Genomic DNA, 18,238 nt, shown 5'->3' with positions numbered 1-18,238 from the left:
TGTGGTATTATAAAATTCTCAGTTATGAAAAGAATATCAAATTAAATTTTGGTCTTTGAGTCCAAGGCAAAAAAAAAAAAAAAATCTTCATGATACATTAAAAAGAATACTGAATTTGGAGACATATTACATGTTAGGCCTCAGTAATTACTTTAGAAAATTGAAGTGCTAGATTAAATTATCTTTATCGTTCCTTTCAACTCTAAATCAATGATTCTGGTATGCCTCAAAAAGGATTTTCATTAGGATATTAATATATTATTGATGGAGTTGTGAACTGATACCATCATTTTGGAGATCAATTTCAAATTATGCCAAAGATCTTTAAAAATATGCATACCCTTCAAGTTAGCAATAAAACTATTAGTTCTGAATTGTGAAGAGATTTCTTTTTTTTTTTTTAAAATGGAAATGACCTATTTGTACAAAAATATTTATAGCAGCTCCTTTTGTGATAGCAAGGAATTGAAAATTGAAGAAATGACCATCAATTGGAGAATGGCTGAACAAATTGTGGTAATCTAATTGTAATGGAACACTATTGTGCTGTAGGAAATGACAACCAGGATGATTTCTGAAAAAAAAACTTACAGGAACTAATGCAAAGAGAAATAAGCAGAACCAAAAGAACATAGTAAACAATCTTTTGATTGTTTGTATGATTATCAGTTGTGAATGACTTAGTCATTCTCAGCAGTACAATGATTCAAAAGACTATATAATGATATACACCTCCAGAGAAAGAACTGATATAATCTGAAAGCACATTGAAGTATGCAATTTTTCACTTTCTTTTTTTCATATTTTCTTCAGTGGGGTGCGGGGAGGAGGAAACCTATGTTTTTTTTTCACAACATGATATGGAAATGTTTTGCAAGATTACATATATAGAACCTATATCAAATTACTTAACGTTCCAGAGAGGGGAGAAAAAAAGAAAAAAAAATTACAACTTAAACACTTTAAAAATGAACTTTAAAAGTTCTTTTAACACGTAATTAGGAAAAAATAGTTGAGGTTTTTTTTTTTTTTTTTAAGTTAGATTTTCAATACCAAAGGTGCAAAGAACTTTTCTTTTAATTGTACATTAACCAAATGATTCAGTTAATTGGAATATCTTTATTTCCAAGTTTCCTAGCTAACCAAGATTTTGCTTTAGACTATGGACAAGTTATTGACTGGACCCATTAGAATCTTGGTATTTTAATTAGAAAAGGCTGAAAAAGACTCAAAGTGAGCACTTAAATAAGCATAGAATAAAGATTCAATCTAGTGCTCAAAAATTGTTTTATATATGTAATACTGAGTGCTACCTCTTTTTTGCTATTAAAATCCTCTTTTGCATTATTATACCCAAATTACTGCCTGTATTTCACTTCAGGGAAATACAAAATCCATTTCTATCAAGAGACTCTCCTAAATGACTATGCAGTTCAAAAATTAACTTGAAAGCTTTCTCATCAAAAATTAACAATTACTCAGAATCTTGGCCACCAAATCAGGTCACCCCCCTCATTTTATTGAGTAATAACAACAGTAATAATTACTGACATTTTATAAAGCTTTAAATTTTGCAAAGTTTTATATATATTTTCTCATTTGTAAAATGTAGGAATAGGATCAGATAACTTCTGAGGTAACTTCAGTCTATAAATTTATGAGCCTACAATTTCATATGGGCCCCACAACAATCTTGGGAAGTCAGTACTATCTGTGCTATTAAAGATGAAAAGAATGATATTCAAGGACGTTAAGAAACTTATCTAGGACTGCCTAACAAAAGATTGATAGATCTGGGTCTTGCAATCAAGGCAACTCAACATAAATTTATTCAATATCCCACAACATTTGAGGCACTAACATGGGAACTAGCAATATAGTGAAAGAAAACATGACCTTGCTTTTAAGGAATTTTAAGATAACATGGATGAAATCCGGCCTGACTTCAAGTTCAATGTACCTATACAGTATAATTTTTGAAAAAAAAAATGCATTTTAATTTTTAAACAATTAACAGTCTTTTTTCCCCTTCTACCACCATTACATGGGATTAAAAAAAAAAAAAAACCAAGCAACAGATATACATAATTAAGTAATAAAATTCCTTTCATTGTCCATGTCCAAAAAAAAATTGTTCCAATCTACACTCTAAGTTTATCATCTATTTTGTCAGAGGATGGATAATAGTATGCTTCATCTTCACTTCTCTGGGATAATGGCCAGTTATTCTCCTGCAGTGTGATATAATTTTACACATTATAGATTAAGAGTTAGAAAAGATCAAGAAGGTAAGGTAAAGGCAGGGACACATCTAAGCTCACCCAAATTACCCTCCAAACAACTTTAAAATAACACCTCAAAATGAATCCTGGAATGGAGATGGTAAAAATAATTTTACAGTCTAAGACAACTTAAAGGTTGGAAGGAAAAGTCCATCTCATTGGAGTGTGAAGAGAATGTAAGAATACAGTCCCATGCAGGTTTGCCCTGGTTAAGTCATGAAGAGGCCTTAGGGGAGGCTAAATCAGCAGTGATGGCTTCAGAATTCCCAGTCCATAGATAGGAAGGGGTGGGACAGCTGGTCTGAAGGAAATTACAGGGAACTCTTTACTGGCACTGGGTGCTGAACTCCCTTGCATTGTCCATAAATAGTTCCTGATCATAGTTCCAGGATGAGAGGAGCACTATCATACTAGAATATGCAGCTACAACTGAGCAAGGACCCAGGGCAGAGTTCTAGGAAAAGAATGCATGTGGTCACTCACAGAAAAGAGCATCAACCAGGAGAGCAATGACTATACTTCTCTTTAGATCATGAATCCTTGGAAGAACTGAAAATTAACAGACCCCCCCCACACTTAAGCCTGAAAACAACAGTAATAAAAAAAACAAAAAGCCAGAGGCTTAGTATAGAGGGCCATAGACAGTAGGGGAACCCTGGGAGGTAAGGGAGGACATGATCTCCTGTGTTCTACTTGAAGCAAGGATACTTACAGCAGGGTGTTTACTCAGTGTGACTGATGAGAAATTTGTTCTCTAGTTCACATATACTTAGTATGATATAATGATGTAATCATTCTAGTTGGCATATACTTAGTGTGATGTAATGATGTAATCAGACTGAGGTATTTAAGGGCTGAGAGGACTGGAGAAGCTCAATCTCAGATTCAGACTCAGAGACAGAAACAGAGATACTCCTCGTGGCTGTCCTGCCTTCACCCCTCCTCTCCTCCATCCAAGCACAGTCCTTTAACATAAAGTTAAAAAGTCAAGAAATACATTGGAAAAAAATGAGCACCCAGCAACAACAACGACAACAAAATAATCTGACCACAGAAAGTTACTAAGGTGACAGTGGAGGCTAAAACACAAACTCAAGATAAGTCAAAACAGAGCTGCCCAAAAACTTAAAGAAAAAAAAAAAAAATTGGTCTCAGGCCCAAAAAGAATTCCTCAAGAGCTTTAAAAATATTTTAGAAATAAAATAAGAATGGTAAAGTAAAACCTGGGAAAAGAAAGGAGAGCAAGGCAAGAGAATAATGAAAAAAGAGTCAATCGCTTGGTAAAGGCAGGCAGGCAGGCAGGCACGCGCACGCGCACACACACACACACACACACACACACACACACACACACACACACATATATATATTGAAGAAAATAATACCTTAAAAACAGGCCAATGGTGAAAGAGGCAAAAAAAAAAAAAAATCCACTAAAGAGAATTCCTTAAAAAGCAGAATTGGCCAAATATAAAAAGGTATAAAAATTTACTAATTACAACTTATCATAAAGTAAAATAGATTACAACTTCTTAAAAAGCTAAAATTAGCCAAATAGAAAAAGAAGTACAGAAGCTCACTGAAGAAAATAATTCCTTAAAAATTAGAATTGGGCAAGTGGAAATTAATGATTCCATGAGACAGAAAAAAAAAAAAAACCCAAAATCAAAAGAATTTTTTATAATAGAAGAAAATGTGAAATATCTCATAGGATAAACAACAGATCTGGAATATAGATTGAAGAGAGAAAATTTAAAATTTATTAGACTACCTGAAAGCCATGATAAAAAAATAAAAGAGTCTATATATCATATTTCAAAAAATTATCAAGGAAAACTGTCTTGATACTCTAGAATCAAAGGGTAAAATGGAAAGTGAAAGAATCCACCAATCCTTTCCTGAATGAGATTCCAAAATAAAAACTCCCAGGAACATCAGAGCCAGATTTCAGAAAAGAGAAAATATTGCAAATAGCCAAAAAGAAATAGTTCAAATATCGTGGAGCCATAGTCAGGATCACATAAGATTTAGTAGCTTATATATCAAAGTATTGGAGAGCTTGGAATATATTACAGAAAGCAACAAGGCTATGACTACAACCAAGAATCACTTACCTAGCAAAACTTAGTATAAACCTTCAGGGCTTAAATGGATATTTAATGAAATAAAAGACTTTTAAACATTCTTGATAAAAAGATCAGAACTGAATAGAAAATGTGACTTTTAAATACAAAACTAAAGAAAAACATAAAAAAGCAAATAGGAAAGAGAAATCATAAGGGATTTAATAAGGTTATGTTTATGTTTCTATATGGAAAAATGATATTGGTAAACTCACAAGAACTTTATCATTATTAAGTCAGTTAGAAGCAGTATACATAGACAGAGAATATGGTATAAGTTGATTATAATGGAATGGTACATAAAAAAATAAAATTAAGGGGTCAGAAAGATATGCTCTGGGAGAAGAAGAAATAAAATAAGAGTGAATTATTCTGTATAAAAGAGGTGCAAAGGATTTTTTACAGTAAAGGAGAAGATGGAAAGCAATATTTAAACCTTATTGGCTCAAAGAGAAAAAACCTCTATACTTAACTGGGCATAATAATAGAACAGAAGTAGAGGTTGGGGAGGGAGGTGGTTAGAATTAAAATAATTTTTAGGAGGTTCAGAGTAAAAGGAAAGAGAGTGAGAAGAGTAAATGAGAAAAAAACCAGATGGAGGGAAATACACTGTAATAACTGTGAAGTAATTTTCATAGCAAGTTTCTTTGATAAAATCTCATTTCTCAATGAATCAAATTTCTAAGAATACAAGTCATTCCCTAATTGATGAATGGTCAAAGAATATGAATAGACAGTTTTCAGATGAATTAGTCAAAACTATTAATAGTTATATATTTTTAAAGTTCTAAATTACTGATGATTAAAGAAATAAAAATTAAAACAATTCTGAGGTATCACTTCACACCTATCTTTCATATTAGCTAATGTGATAGAAAAGGAAAATGGCAAATGTTGCAGGGAACATGGGAAAATTGGGACATTAAAGCACTACTGATGGTTTTATGAACGGAGTAATTACTATAGAGATTAATTTGGAATTATGTCCAAAGGCTTATAAAACTGTGCATACCTTTTGACCCAGCAAGACCACTACTAAGTCTATATTCTAAAGAGATTTTTTTAAAAGGAAAAGCATCTATATGTTCAAATTTTTTTTTTTTTGTGGTGACAAAAATTTGGAAGGACAACCATCAATTGGTGAACGGCTAGACAAAGTTGTTTATGATTGTAATGGAATAATGTTTTAGTAAAAGAAATGACAAGCAAGATGATTTCAAAAAAACCTACTAAGATTTATATGAACTAACGCAGAGTTAAGTGAGCAGAAGCCTAGAATATTGTACACAGCGATATCAATGCTGTTCTACAATCAGTTGTGAATGACTTAGCCATTCTTAGCTATGCAATGATCTAAGACAATTCTGAAAGACTTATGATGAAAAATGCTATCCCCATTTTCTGAGAAAGAACTGATAGAGTCTGAATGCAAATCAAAACATACTTTTTCTTCAAAAAAAAAAAAAAAAAGCCTTTTACTTTTTTTTGTCTGTGTTTTTCACCCCCCTCACTAATATGGGCATATGCTTTACAAAATGGTACATGTATAAGTTATATCAAATTACTTGCCTTCTTGGGACTGGAGGGAAGAAGGTTGACAGGGAGGAAACGAGAAAATCTGGAATGAATGAATGTGTCATGTAATTAAAAAAAAAAAAAAAAAGAGTTAGAAGGGACCTTAAAAGTTATCTAGTCAAACCCTTTCATTTTACTTGTATACTGTGAGACTAGCATTCTTCCACATGAGAATATGCCCAAAGAAGCAGCACTACAGGACAAGTAGATTTCCAATGTAGATTAACAAACCATTAGAATGCCAGGTGAGGTTCGGCAGACCTGAGAGATATCAGGTTAGTTTCCCTAAATGTCAAAAGGGAAGGGATTGCTCAAAATAGGAAAATGAGTGCAAAGAAGGAAGGAAGGAATATTTTTACTAAGTACCTACTATGTGCCAGGCTTTATACTAAAATTTTTCCAATATATTATTTAATCTTTGCAACAATCCTGGAAGGTTAATGTTGTTATTATCCCCATTCCACAACTGAGAAAACTGAGGCAAACTTAAGTAACTTGCTTAAGGTTACACAGCTAACACTTCTGATTACTTCTGATACACTTCTGATTTCAGATCCAGAACTCCATCTTCTATAGCATCTTGATGTCTCTAAAGTAACTAATACTCAGATTTACCTGGACTAGCCCAGTCAAATAAATCAAGATTTAGACCCTAACATGTTCTTTCAGGAAATAACTAGACACGGTAACAGAGCTGCAGCTTTCCTATGTTTCTCCTCTCCAAAGTAAATAGATTCAGAGACCTAAATTTAGACTACATTAAAAATTATGTGCAAAGATTATATTCTTTCATGAGTGTGTGAGTTCTAAGAAAATCAGAAGGAAGAAATTTACTCAAGACTAGTATTATAGGAACAAAAACAACAAAAAACCACCAACTTTTTGATCTTCTAATTCAGGTTGTAAGATCTTTTAGAGCAAGAGTTGTATTTTATTCAATGCCCAACAAAAATGCACAAAATAATAGATATTCAAATAATAGTCTTATTGACTTCCTCTAGTAAATGACCCTGCCCATTATCTGTAGGAATCTTAAAACCATCTAGTTTGGTCTATTTATTTTTTTTTTTTAAACAGATGAGGAAATTGATATAGTCAATTGATGATTTGTCTAATTCACAAAAGTTGCAAGGATTGAAGATTCTAATAAAGATGTTCCAGCTCCAAATCCATCTTTCTACAATTGCACACTTCTTTTTTAGTGAGGCAATGGTGGTTTGATTGTCATGTGGCCAATAAATCTTTTTTGATATTATTAAACAATATAGTAAACAGCATTGTCCTATATAAGTATAGGCTCATCAGCTCAAAACTAACATTTTTACCAACAATTTTTACCAAAATGGAACATGGCTGTATCTGAAGCATTAAAAAGTACCATAAAAGAGAACAGAAAGGCTCATGACAGTTTAAACAGGCTTTACCTAGAGCCAATGAAGAAATCTGTAAATTAGGACTAAAAGAAGTCATCAAGGAATTGCATGACAAGAAGGAAGGTGAGCTGATCATATGGCAAGTGTAAGAGTTCAATACTGATACCTATGTCATGTGGGAAGGAGCAAGGAAGCTCTTCATATGCTTTGTAGATCTCCTTTAGTAGAATTTCAGGAAAAGATGGTTGAGTTATATATTATGGACAAAAACAGATGGATTTCCGTCTGAATCACTGGAGGGAATATCAGAATTCATGAGATCATAGATCTATTTGGGAATACGGGATCCATTTCCAAAGGGTAAAAGCTTCAAGTCTGTTTTAAGCCATGATTCAGATGACTAGAGGAAGGTAGAAAACCAACTTATGCTCATCAGCTCAGAGAGACTTAAGGTTAAATTAAGCTAGAGGTAGAGTAAGGTGAGATCATATTATCAGCAACAAACAGATGTCTGGTGGATAGACAAGAGGCTTAGCCTCTTGGTCCCAAGTCAAAGGAATCTGGTAATACAATCTAGGTTTCAAGCAAAGAGGCAATATTATCACTAAGGGCTAAGCCAAGAATATCTGGTTAGAATTTGCTTCAGGCAGGTGAAACAGGTAGTGAAAAGAGAAAGCCAGATGGGTAGAGAAAAGAAGAAAGAAACCACAGAAATATGTTCCCTTTAATCTCCTAACTAAGCATTTTATCAGAAAGTAACCATTTTATTCTCAGGAAAAAAAAAAAAAAACCAGTAAAGAAAGGGTCATAGATTAAGGTCATCATTGTCAGCCAGTAGAACTCTGTTAATCCACTAAATCTCATTATAGTATGTTTTCCAAACATCCAAATATAACTGAGCTATAAGAAAACAGAATGATGATAATAGTAGTGCTAAGTAAAAGTTATAATATTGCTAAGATGGCCACATACATTTCATTTTCCAAATCTGCTTTAAGAGGAATCAAGTAGCAAAACACAGCTGGTTAGCTTTAGACATAGCTATTGAGATTCTAATTCTAGTAATTAAACCTGAAGAAGAAAAGTTTGTGAAAAGTCTTTAGTCCTACCAAAATGTTAATCATTCAAAAATTTTAAGACAAAATTTATTGGGTTGTTTGAGACTAAGTTGTTTTTTTGTTTGTTTGTTTTTTGGTTTTTTGTTTTAAGAAGGGTATCGACAAGCCCCAATTTTTTAAGAGAATTAATGAAAGATAACGCATTGTGCAAAATGATCAAATTATGTTACTTCCCAAATTCTATGCACTTACCATGGCTACTTATGATTAAAGGAAAAATACATATGTAAACAGAAATGTAACTAGCTGAAACTGTTGCCTGGAGCAACTCAGTGTGCTGGATTGGGCGTAGGATAGCACCACCATAGAATGAAGTCATACAGGGAGGAGACAGTTTATAATCTAGAGTCAGGTCAAGCATTTTTACACAAACGTGGAACCATGGCAATAAGACTTTGGGGTCAGTTACTTCCACAAGACCACAAAATGAAATACTGGGAGATGGCTGTTGCCTTAAGGATAATGAATGTTGCCCAGATGTTAGTTTCCTGGGCCAAAATCCTGATAACTTTGTGCTAATAGTGACATAACTTTAGAAAATCAATAACCTCAAAGAAATGATCTTCAGTGAACAATCATTAAATCAGTCCATTCACATCCTACCCTAACAGGTTTTGTTATAAACATGTATTCTTATACATATGCATGTACAATGTAGCCATCTTGTGTTTCTATATTTCTGTTATTTAGAAGTCTCCATTTTTAAGTTCTACTCAAAGGATTCATTCACCCAGACTTCCTTTCTCTCTTAGAGCAAGGCAAAGCAGCTGGGAAGCTTCCCAGTAACTCAGGCAGACTTAGAACTGGCCTTGGAATAAATAATGCATTGCACAACAAAAGAGAAGAACAAATATCTATACATTCACTTGGCCAAACTTTGCTCTAGCTTTAAAACATTGCCTACAGACAATCCTCAACACATTGGATTACAGTTCAAGAAAATCAGTGCCTAAAGCACACTCTTCCCATCACCCACAAAAGAAAGCAATCCTACCTGTTCCCACAAACATACTACATAAGAATCAGCTCTGAGCTTCCCAAAGAAACTGAAATTTATACACTAAGCAATCTCAACACCACAGCATCCCCCACACACAGAGCTTCGCTTTCTTCACAGAATTTATTCTTCTTCTAGAATAGACTTACTAATAAGAGATTGTTTGCGGGTCAGTGCAAAGGTAATCTCAAAAGCAAAAATGCAATATGACAAAAAAAAAAAAAAAAAAAAAAAAAAAAAAAGCAAAAATCCAGTGGAGACTAGATCCAACTGATAGCATTAAAAACAGAATGCCCAGCTGTCATAAGAGATTTGTGGCACCATCATCACCACTCCCCGTTCATTTTACCTGCTTCTGTGTACTTCAATCCCACTTTTTCTTCTTCGTCTTTTGTTTTTGGAGGTGGCCACACAGCCTGGAGTCGTCCAGGAGTTCTGTCATCCTGCTCAGTGGGACTCTGGTCAGCCTATTTTAAAGAAAAAGAGGGCAAAGGAGGGGTGGGGTGAGGAAAAAAGTTGAATAGAAGGTGACCAGTATCAATCCATTCTTTTGGCTGCTAACATTTAATGATACCAGTTATCTCTAACTTTTTCTCATTTAATCCACACAATGAAGAGTGTATTTCATTACCAATGTGGTTCTATTCCAATGACTTAAAATGATCAATTGTGGTAAAAACAAAAACAGATTAAATCTTAGTATCATACAATTTAATATTCTATAATGAGATAATATGCAAGGTAAATTTTAAGACTATTAGATATTTATTTGGAATAACTAAGTTTAAATCTCAGTTCTCTTTCTTATTGTGTAGAATCTTATGGAAGTGGGATTAAATGTTTAAAGCAGAGACTTTTAAATTTTAGTTTGTATCCATAACCCTTTCAGCAATCTGGTGAAACCTATACACTTTTTCTGAGACTAATGTTCTTAAATATATAAGATTACAAAAAGGAAACTGGTTGTAAATGAAACAGTTATCCAAAAAAAAATTGTATGCATTGAACTCAGATTAAGAACTTCTACTACAAAGTTTCTTCTAGCTCTAAATCCTATTCATTTTTCTTTTCAGAAAAAGAATTTTTAAAAGTTACTTCTACATAGTTCTTTCATCATTCTAGTTAGATCTCTTATAAAAGCGAATGAGAGAATAAATATGAAGGGACCTCAAAAATAAGCTCATTTGTATGAATGTAAAAAAAAAATATTCATAGTAACTTCTTAAAGGTACTTAAATACCTAATATAAAAGTTACTAGCTCAGGAGGCAATCGATTCTATTTTTGGATAATCTAGTGAGTTAGGAAAAGGAAAACAAAAACAAAAACAATTTCTCCTATTAATTCAAAATCTACTTCCTTGTAACTTCTACCTTTTGGTACTACCCTTTGGTTCACTCAAGTTAAACAGAGAAAACCTTTTCCAACTTCCATATAACTGGGTTTTATTTGTTTGGGGTGTGTGGGGGAGAATTGGGGTTAAGTGATTTGCCTAGGGTCACATAGCTAATAAATGTTAAGTATCTGAGCCGGGATTTGAACTTGGGTTCTCCAGACTCCATGAAAGTTATTTTTTATTTGGCAGTTGGAAATGTCTTTTGTCTTATAACCTTCTCCCTTGAATTATACCTATTTGTTACATAGACCTTATCCCTACTACCCACTCCTATTAGAGTGTAAGCTACTTGAGAGCCACAACTGTTGATCATTTTGGAACCACCAGCACTTATCACCAAACCTTGAGCACAGTCATTATGTAATAAATGTTGGATCAAAGTTATTACAAAAAATAGGAATACTAAATATTCAGACACTATAGTGGTATGCACATTTAAGAGACAATAAAAGTGAATGTGCTTATGAAACAGAGGCAACACGACAAGCATGGCTAGAAAGCTGGCCTTAAAGTCAGGAAGAGCTGGGTTCAAGCTTCACCTCTAACACATATTGGCTAACCTGATCTCTGTCAGGCCATTTGACATTTTAATGCTTTAACATGTTGCTGAGAAGTTAACCTGCAAGGATACAGGAACATTCTCACCTGGGGATTCCCTATAGTACAGAGAATTTACATACATGTAAATAAAATAAGGCACATTTATTTATGAAAATGTGCTTCTTTTCTCTTCATTTATACTTGGTCCTATAGTTATGAGAAATCACTCTTTAGATTTAAAATTAAAGGCACTACTGTTACATTACTATAAATTTTTATAAGTTTATAAGGTAGCCAAGCAATTTCAGCAGTTCTGTAAAAACCTGTAGCCAGTCTTCTATAATTATTGGTCAAATCATGATTCTCCAGGTCCTCTCCAATATCTAATTCTCTTATTTCCTTGATTTGCCTTTAAAATAAAAAACAAATGACCTTCAAATTAAACTTGTTTTCTAGCTAAAGCTTAATTATTTTCCAAAACAAGTTTTCCCAATGGGCATAGAATTGTGTCTTCATATTTATGACACTCCACAAAATTATTTTCTCCAAAGTATACAAATTATAAGATCATAGATTTACAGCCGGGAAGAACTCAGAAGTCATCTAATTCAACTGTATCATTTTATAAATGAAGCATATGAGGTCCAGGGAGGTTAATTGAGATGCCCAAGGGCACACACATGGTAAAGTATCAGAAAAAAAATTCAAATCCATATTTTTAATTCTAAATACATACTGGTAAGTCAAAATATTATGAACAAATATTCCAATAGAAAATTTTAATGTTATATAAGACTTCATTTTATTTATTGGAGAGATATTTGTTAATTTTGGTAAATTATCTGTTTAGGTTTGTGATTAGGGAATCATAGTATTTAGAGAGCTAGAAGGAATCTTTGCAAACAAGGAAACTGAGGGAAAAAAGGTTAATTTGTCAAACAAGCCAGGATTCAAACCTTGGTACCCTGAACAAATTTGGTTCTTTTATTTATGCTGTTCAATTATATCAATTTGCTTCATTTCCCATTTATTCTACATTATTATTAGTAGTAGAAAAACTCAAATTATTATTACCCCTCTCCACTATCCTATGCTATTCACATGGAAATATCAAAACTATTTCAAGAAATCTTTTCTGAATTACTCACTAAAAGTTTCAAAATAAGTTCCCAGGGTTTCCTAAAGGAAAGCCTAAGGAGCTCTTTCTACACTGCCATGCTCAATTTTTCCAGTTGGTATTTGTAAGAAAATGAATTGAAAGCTAGGTCCTATCAGAGAATAAGAGATAGAAAGGATCTTGGAAGGTCACAAGGTCAACCCCATTATTTCCTAGATGAAGAAAGAGAGGCAAAGTGGCTAAAAAGGTTGACAGTCACAAAGCTGGACTAAATGGAAACAAGTACTTATTAAGCATCTACTATATGCTAAGCACTTTACAGATATTATCTCTTTTGATCCACACAACAATCTTGGAAGGTGATATTATTTTATAGGTGAAAGAATTGAGGCAGAGTTTAAGTGATCTGCCCAGGTTCACAGAGCTAGTCTGAGGCAGGATCAGATACTCCTGAAAACAAGCCAAAATGCCCTATCCACTGTACCACCTAGCTATCCTAGGTATTCTGATTCTTAATATTATAATTTTACCAACATTGGTTCCTGAATTCTTTTTATTTTTATGACTTTCTTACACATAGAGAAACTAATTATCCCCTTCAGAAGGACCAGAGAATTCATGTTAGAGATATTCTCTAGAGCAAAGGTTCTTCATCTGGCATACGGAAACTTGTCTCTTTAATATTTTGATAACTATATTTCAATTCAATTATTTCCTTTGTAATTCCACATATTTTAAAATTGTTTCTCCCACACACACAAAGAAAAGGATCTGGCTAAATGGATTTTATTAGACTATCAAAGAGTTCAATGATAAACATGCACCAAAAATACTTAAGAGATTCTGGTATAATCCCTTCATTTGAGAAATAAACTGAGGCTAGAGAAAATGTGACTTGTCCAAAATCTCAGATGTAGCTAAGAGGCAGATCTGGGACTACAACCTATGATTCTCATTCCAAATCCAGAATCCTTTCCACTATACTATATTCTGCATCTCTGGACCCCAAACTCCAAGTCCTGTTCTTTTCAGTCCTGTCATTCCCAACTACAAAAGATTAAAAGGAATAAATGAATAATATTTGGCACAAAGAAGGTTCTTAATAAATGTCTGTTAAATAAATGAAATTCTGCCCACGATATTAATTTTCCATGGGATATAATCAATACAGTCCATTTCCAAAGCAGAGATTGAGTTGTTACAGGGGCATAACTAAAATGTCATAGAAATCATAAACCGGGGAGTGAACATGCAAGAACTGTGAGCACATGGTTAGATTACTTTTTGTACCTATGATACTCATTTCGGTTTAGTGTGATTTTTTAGAGTGATGTTCATTATAATACTCAAACTTAAACTAGCAAGATAATTAACATTCCTCACATGCCACCCACTCTTGTTTGCAGATCCCCTCCCCTTTTTGTCACCCAGAAAAAGATCATGTGAGGGGAGAAGGAAGGACAACCACCTCCATTTAGTCTTAAAGTAGGAATGCAACTCTACATACGCTTCTGGAATCAGATGAACAGTCGCCTGGCCTGGACTTGGACCTCTCAAACACAGCTCTTAGCGACTCCTTCTCATACCTCATCTTCTTCTTGATGGCCTCTAATTCAGAAGTGTCAGCTGTAGATCCTTTTTTGGGGGGCCGCATGAACAAGGCTTTAAAGGCCTCCAGGGCAGTTTCAGGGGGCTTAGGTTTAACTTCTTCATTCTGAAATGGGATTTCCTCAGTCTTGTACTGACTCTCATGGTTAATATCAGGACCCACTTCTTCTTCCTTAAATTGCTCACAAACTTCTCCTTTCTGTTCGGTTTTGGGCATATCAATGTTTAGCAGCTGGGAGATCTGCTCCAAGAGAGTGGGAGTGGCTTTCAGGTCTGGTGTTTTCTCCCCACTTTTCCTAGAGAGTGTCCCTGGTTGGGCTCGAGATTTTTGGACTGGCTGTGTTAGTTTAAGCAAAGCCAGGTCACTGTCCTTTGGTTTAATTTCAGTGATTATCTCACCTCCCTCAGTGGTAGTTCCTTTCTTTAGCACCCGTAGCCCACTGAAGAAGGCTGGAAGCTGGAAAGATTTCTCCACTGATGCTTCTTTTTTGCATGATGTATTTTCAGAGTTTCCAGCAAATGAACTCTTATCTATAGTCCAAGATATGATAGGGGAATCTTCTTCCCCAGGATGGTCCTGTCTGGGGCCCAACCCATCTTCTCTTTGCTCCAAATCACTCATCAACTCAGATGGAGTCACTGAGGAAACTTCTACACTGAGATTCATTTCAATCATCTCATTCATGGATTCCTTTTTTCTAGATTCCCCGGGTGTTTCTTGTAGGTTTGCAGATGGCTCACATAAAAGAAAAGTATCTGATGGTGTATTGCTAATATTTTTATTCTCTTTCTCTTCCAGGCCTTCACTGTCAGATTCTGAATCACTGGTGGTATGAACAAGGGTCCCATGAACAAGAAGAACATCATCTCTGCTTTGACTCAGAGGTGAGAATGGATGAGTCTCTTGACCGAGAAGAAACCTCCCATCTTGTTCTTTCCCAGGGCATCCTACCTTCTCTGGCTCATGCTCCACATTAACATTACCCTTACAATTCTGGAGAACAGGTGGAAATTGGCTCTTGGCCTCCAGATCCTTGTTATTGTTCTCCAGCTGCCCCTGAGGCTCAGAGCCCAAATTTCGGAAAGTTTTAAGCACTGCATCCTCCTCTGCGGGCTTAGTGGATTCCAATTTAGTAGTAAATCCAAAAAAGGATTTCATGGAAAACTTACTCAGGATAGATTGGGTTATTTCAATTCCATCTTCTGTTGAACGCTCGGGTCTGGGGCCATCGCTGCCGTTCACAGAACTGTCCCCGTGTTCCATATCTTGCAAAACATTCAAATATGCTCCTGATGCAAGTGTCTGCTCGTCCTCTAACTAGCTCAGTTTATCCCGTCCCTCTTCTCTGAACTTAATAGAGAGAAAACCCAACAGGGGCTAGAACCAGTCTCCTCAAATGACACAAGTAACAAACTTGGTCTGTCCTTCTTCCTGTTTCAGTCATGAGGTGACTGGGTCAACTTTAAAACGTCTGTCAGATTTTACAGCCCCCAACAGCCGAGAGAGCCTTTGCACCTTTACTACATACAGCCCAGGAAGGCTTCTCCCTGGCCACTTCCGTATTTATTCCGGGCACAAAAGGCTTTTTGTAGGAGGGAAAGTCAGCCGGCAACTCAGTAATCTCAGCCGAGAACTCCACCGATGAGCTCCGCCCCAATTCCTACCGTTCTCCTGGTTATATTCAACTTCCTCCTGGTTGAGAAAGTTGAGGTTCCCTGAACACGCTGGGCCGGTCAGCCTGCGCTGACAGCGTCTGTTTGGCTCTCTGGGAGGAGTAGCCCAAGAGAGTTTCAAATGAGATTCAGCAGAAAACTTCTGAAAACCGCTCGTATTTCATCTTTTCAGTTTTGATTACCATCAGAGGGCCGGGCCAAAAAAAAACAAACAAAAAAAAAAAAAACACCATCATCACCCCAGACTGGGCGTTCACAAAACCCGAACCAAAGAGAGACGGAGAACAGAAAAGTTCGAAATGTCCGGTCCTCAAGTTTTTCTGAAGGATAAAATTACTGCCCTTGAAGCTGCATTTCCCCCCAAAGTGGTGCTTTCTTCCGTTTCCCCACAGGTTTCATCTGGAATGCAGATTTCAGCTGCCTGAGCCAGTGAAGGAGAAAACCAACACGACTGGTTTCGGATTACTGGTGTTTTAGCTGTGCCTGTGTTCTACAAACAGGTACTTAGTAGGCACATTCACCACGCCCAGTGTCTGTAAGTTATACCTGTGGCAGAGTAAACCCAGCCCTAGATGCATCTAGAGTTTGGAACACTGACTGCTTCCTCATAGCAAACAAGGCTTTCAATTTCCCAAGGAAAATCCTCCCAGCAGAGGGGCAAGCCCCTGCTCACGCCCCTCCTAGACAGCACCCCCCAACTCCTTTAGGAGCATACTACACAATGAATAAAAGTTCCAGTTACCTCAGGCAAAATGCAACCTGTTATTAGGCAAACTGATAGGAGGACTGTTGCCAGGGGGACAAATTTCTTCAAAGTCCAATGGATTTAACGAGGCTCACACTAGCCTTTGTGGGCAGAGCCAAGTCACCAAATAAATAGACCAACTCAAGCTCATTACCACCACACCTCTCATTGAGACTGGAAACTAAGGATGTATAAAAACACTATCTCTGTTGCTTAGTTTCTGAGCTGTCTTCTAAGATTATTTTTAGACATGTTTTCTAAGCTAAGGCACACAAGAAATCTATACAAAGCACCTACTGCGTGCAAGCACTCTGTTGCTAAATACTGTAAGGGCATAACAAACTTGCTCAGTAGTTATCAGTCATGAACATGTCCAGTTTGCTCTGAGCAAACTTCTAGAAGAGTCCAAGGAGCAAAAATATTAATACAAGTTCTTTAAACAGAAGTTACTGTCTAAATCAAAACTTAAACTCTGTGTACTCAGTATGGAAAGGACTAGATGGAGTGCTCTTTTCAGTTATGTTCTCCACTCGCTGACAATAATTTGCTGGACAAAAATGTGCTGGTCTTCACATCTGTGCAATGGGCAATATGTTCAGTAATTTACCTTAGCTAGTTTGCACAACAATCTGCCTTAGTCAGCTTCCTCAAAGCACAAATAATGTATAATTATGAAGTACCTGATCTAATGAAATTCTCTAGAAAGGTCTGAATACATAATGAACAATTCACTTAGTAAGTGCAAGGAATTCAGATAATCAGTAGAAATACATTGTTTAAATGTATACACATTCTAGACATTGCCTCTAAGAAGCTTACAATCTCTGTATACACACACATGTATATATGCAGATTTCATATACATACATATGTGCATGTATGCATATTATACAGTATATGTATGTTATACATATACATGTTTACATATACACATATGTGTATTGATGGGAACAAGTAGGTTATATTAATTTTCACTGGCACATATAGAAAATTGTCCTTTCTTAAAGACACTTCTTGTTCCCCTTTTCACGAGATCAAATTTAATTTTCCATACTCAGTTCTCTAATTCAAGGATGTCAGAATATTGATTAGACTGAATAAGTATCAAGATGCTACAGAAAATCTCAGATATGACACTGAGTTTTCAAAAAGTAGGCTTGCTTTTTATTCAACAGAACTACTTATTAAAGATCATTATTACAAAACTCCCAACTTTTCAGATTAAAAAAAGGAAGGAGGAATTACTAAACTAAAAGCTTTTCAAAAATCAAATCTGAGACCCTTGTAGACAGACATTTAGGGTAGGTGTGAGAAGGGGATAGATAAGTCAGATAAGAGATTAAATGAGAAAGCCTGGCATATAGATTCATAGCTGTTGAGCTGGGATCCTTAATACGGAGTCTGTGAAGCATGTGTGTGTGTGTGTGTGTGTGTGTCCACACTCATATCTATACTTGTATTATACCTACACACATATTATGTATATTTTGATAATTATATTTCAATATAATTGATTTCCTTTGTAATTTAATATATTTTATTATATGTATAAAAAAATTACTTGAGAAGGGATACATTGCATTTACCATTCTGCCCAAAGGACAAAATACAAAGTTAAGAATTCCTCCTTTGAGGTAGGAGGGGGTCTGTCTCAAAGACCATCTAGAACAAACCCTTACTTTAAAAATGAG

General features: G+C 35.2%; 1 protein-coding gene across 2 annotated transcripts in view; it reads right to left on the bottom strand.

The window, feature by feature from the left end:
• LOC127549190 (formin-like) overlaps positions 1–16,493 on the bottom strand; it is a 344,725-nt gene extending 328,232 nt beyond the window's left edge. For both annotated transcript variants that reach the window (XM_051977020.1, XM_051977021.1), the window contains exons 1-2: positions 14,028–16,493; positions 9,818–9,935 (exon numbers count right to left, since the gene is read on the bottom strand). In XM_051977020.1, coding sequence (XP_051832980.1) covers positions 9,818–9,935; positions 14,028–15,392 — 1,483 coding nt within the window. In that variant the 5' untranslated portion in view covers positions 15,393–16,493. The remainder of the gene's footprint in view (positions 1–9,817; positions 9,936–14,027) is intronic.
• Between the last annotated feature and the right edge of the window lie 1,745 nt (positions 16,494–18,238).

This window comes from Antechinus flavipes, chromosome 2, assembly GCF_016432865.1.
Source record: "Antechinus flavipes isolate AdamAnt ecotype Samford, QLD, Australia chromosome 2, AdamAnt_v2, whole genome shotgun sequence".
In the NCBI taxonomy this organism is placed as follows: Eukaryota; Metazoa; Chordata; class Mammalia; order Dasyuromorphia; family Dasyuridae; genus Antechinus; species Antechinus flavipes.
Note: the sequence above shows the minus strand (reverse complement) of the source record. Positions and strands in the feature narration are given on the sequence as shown.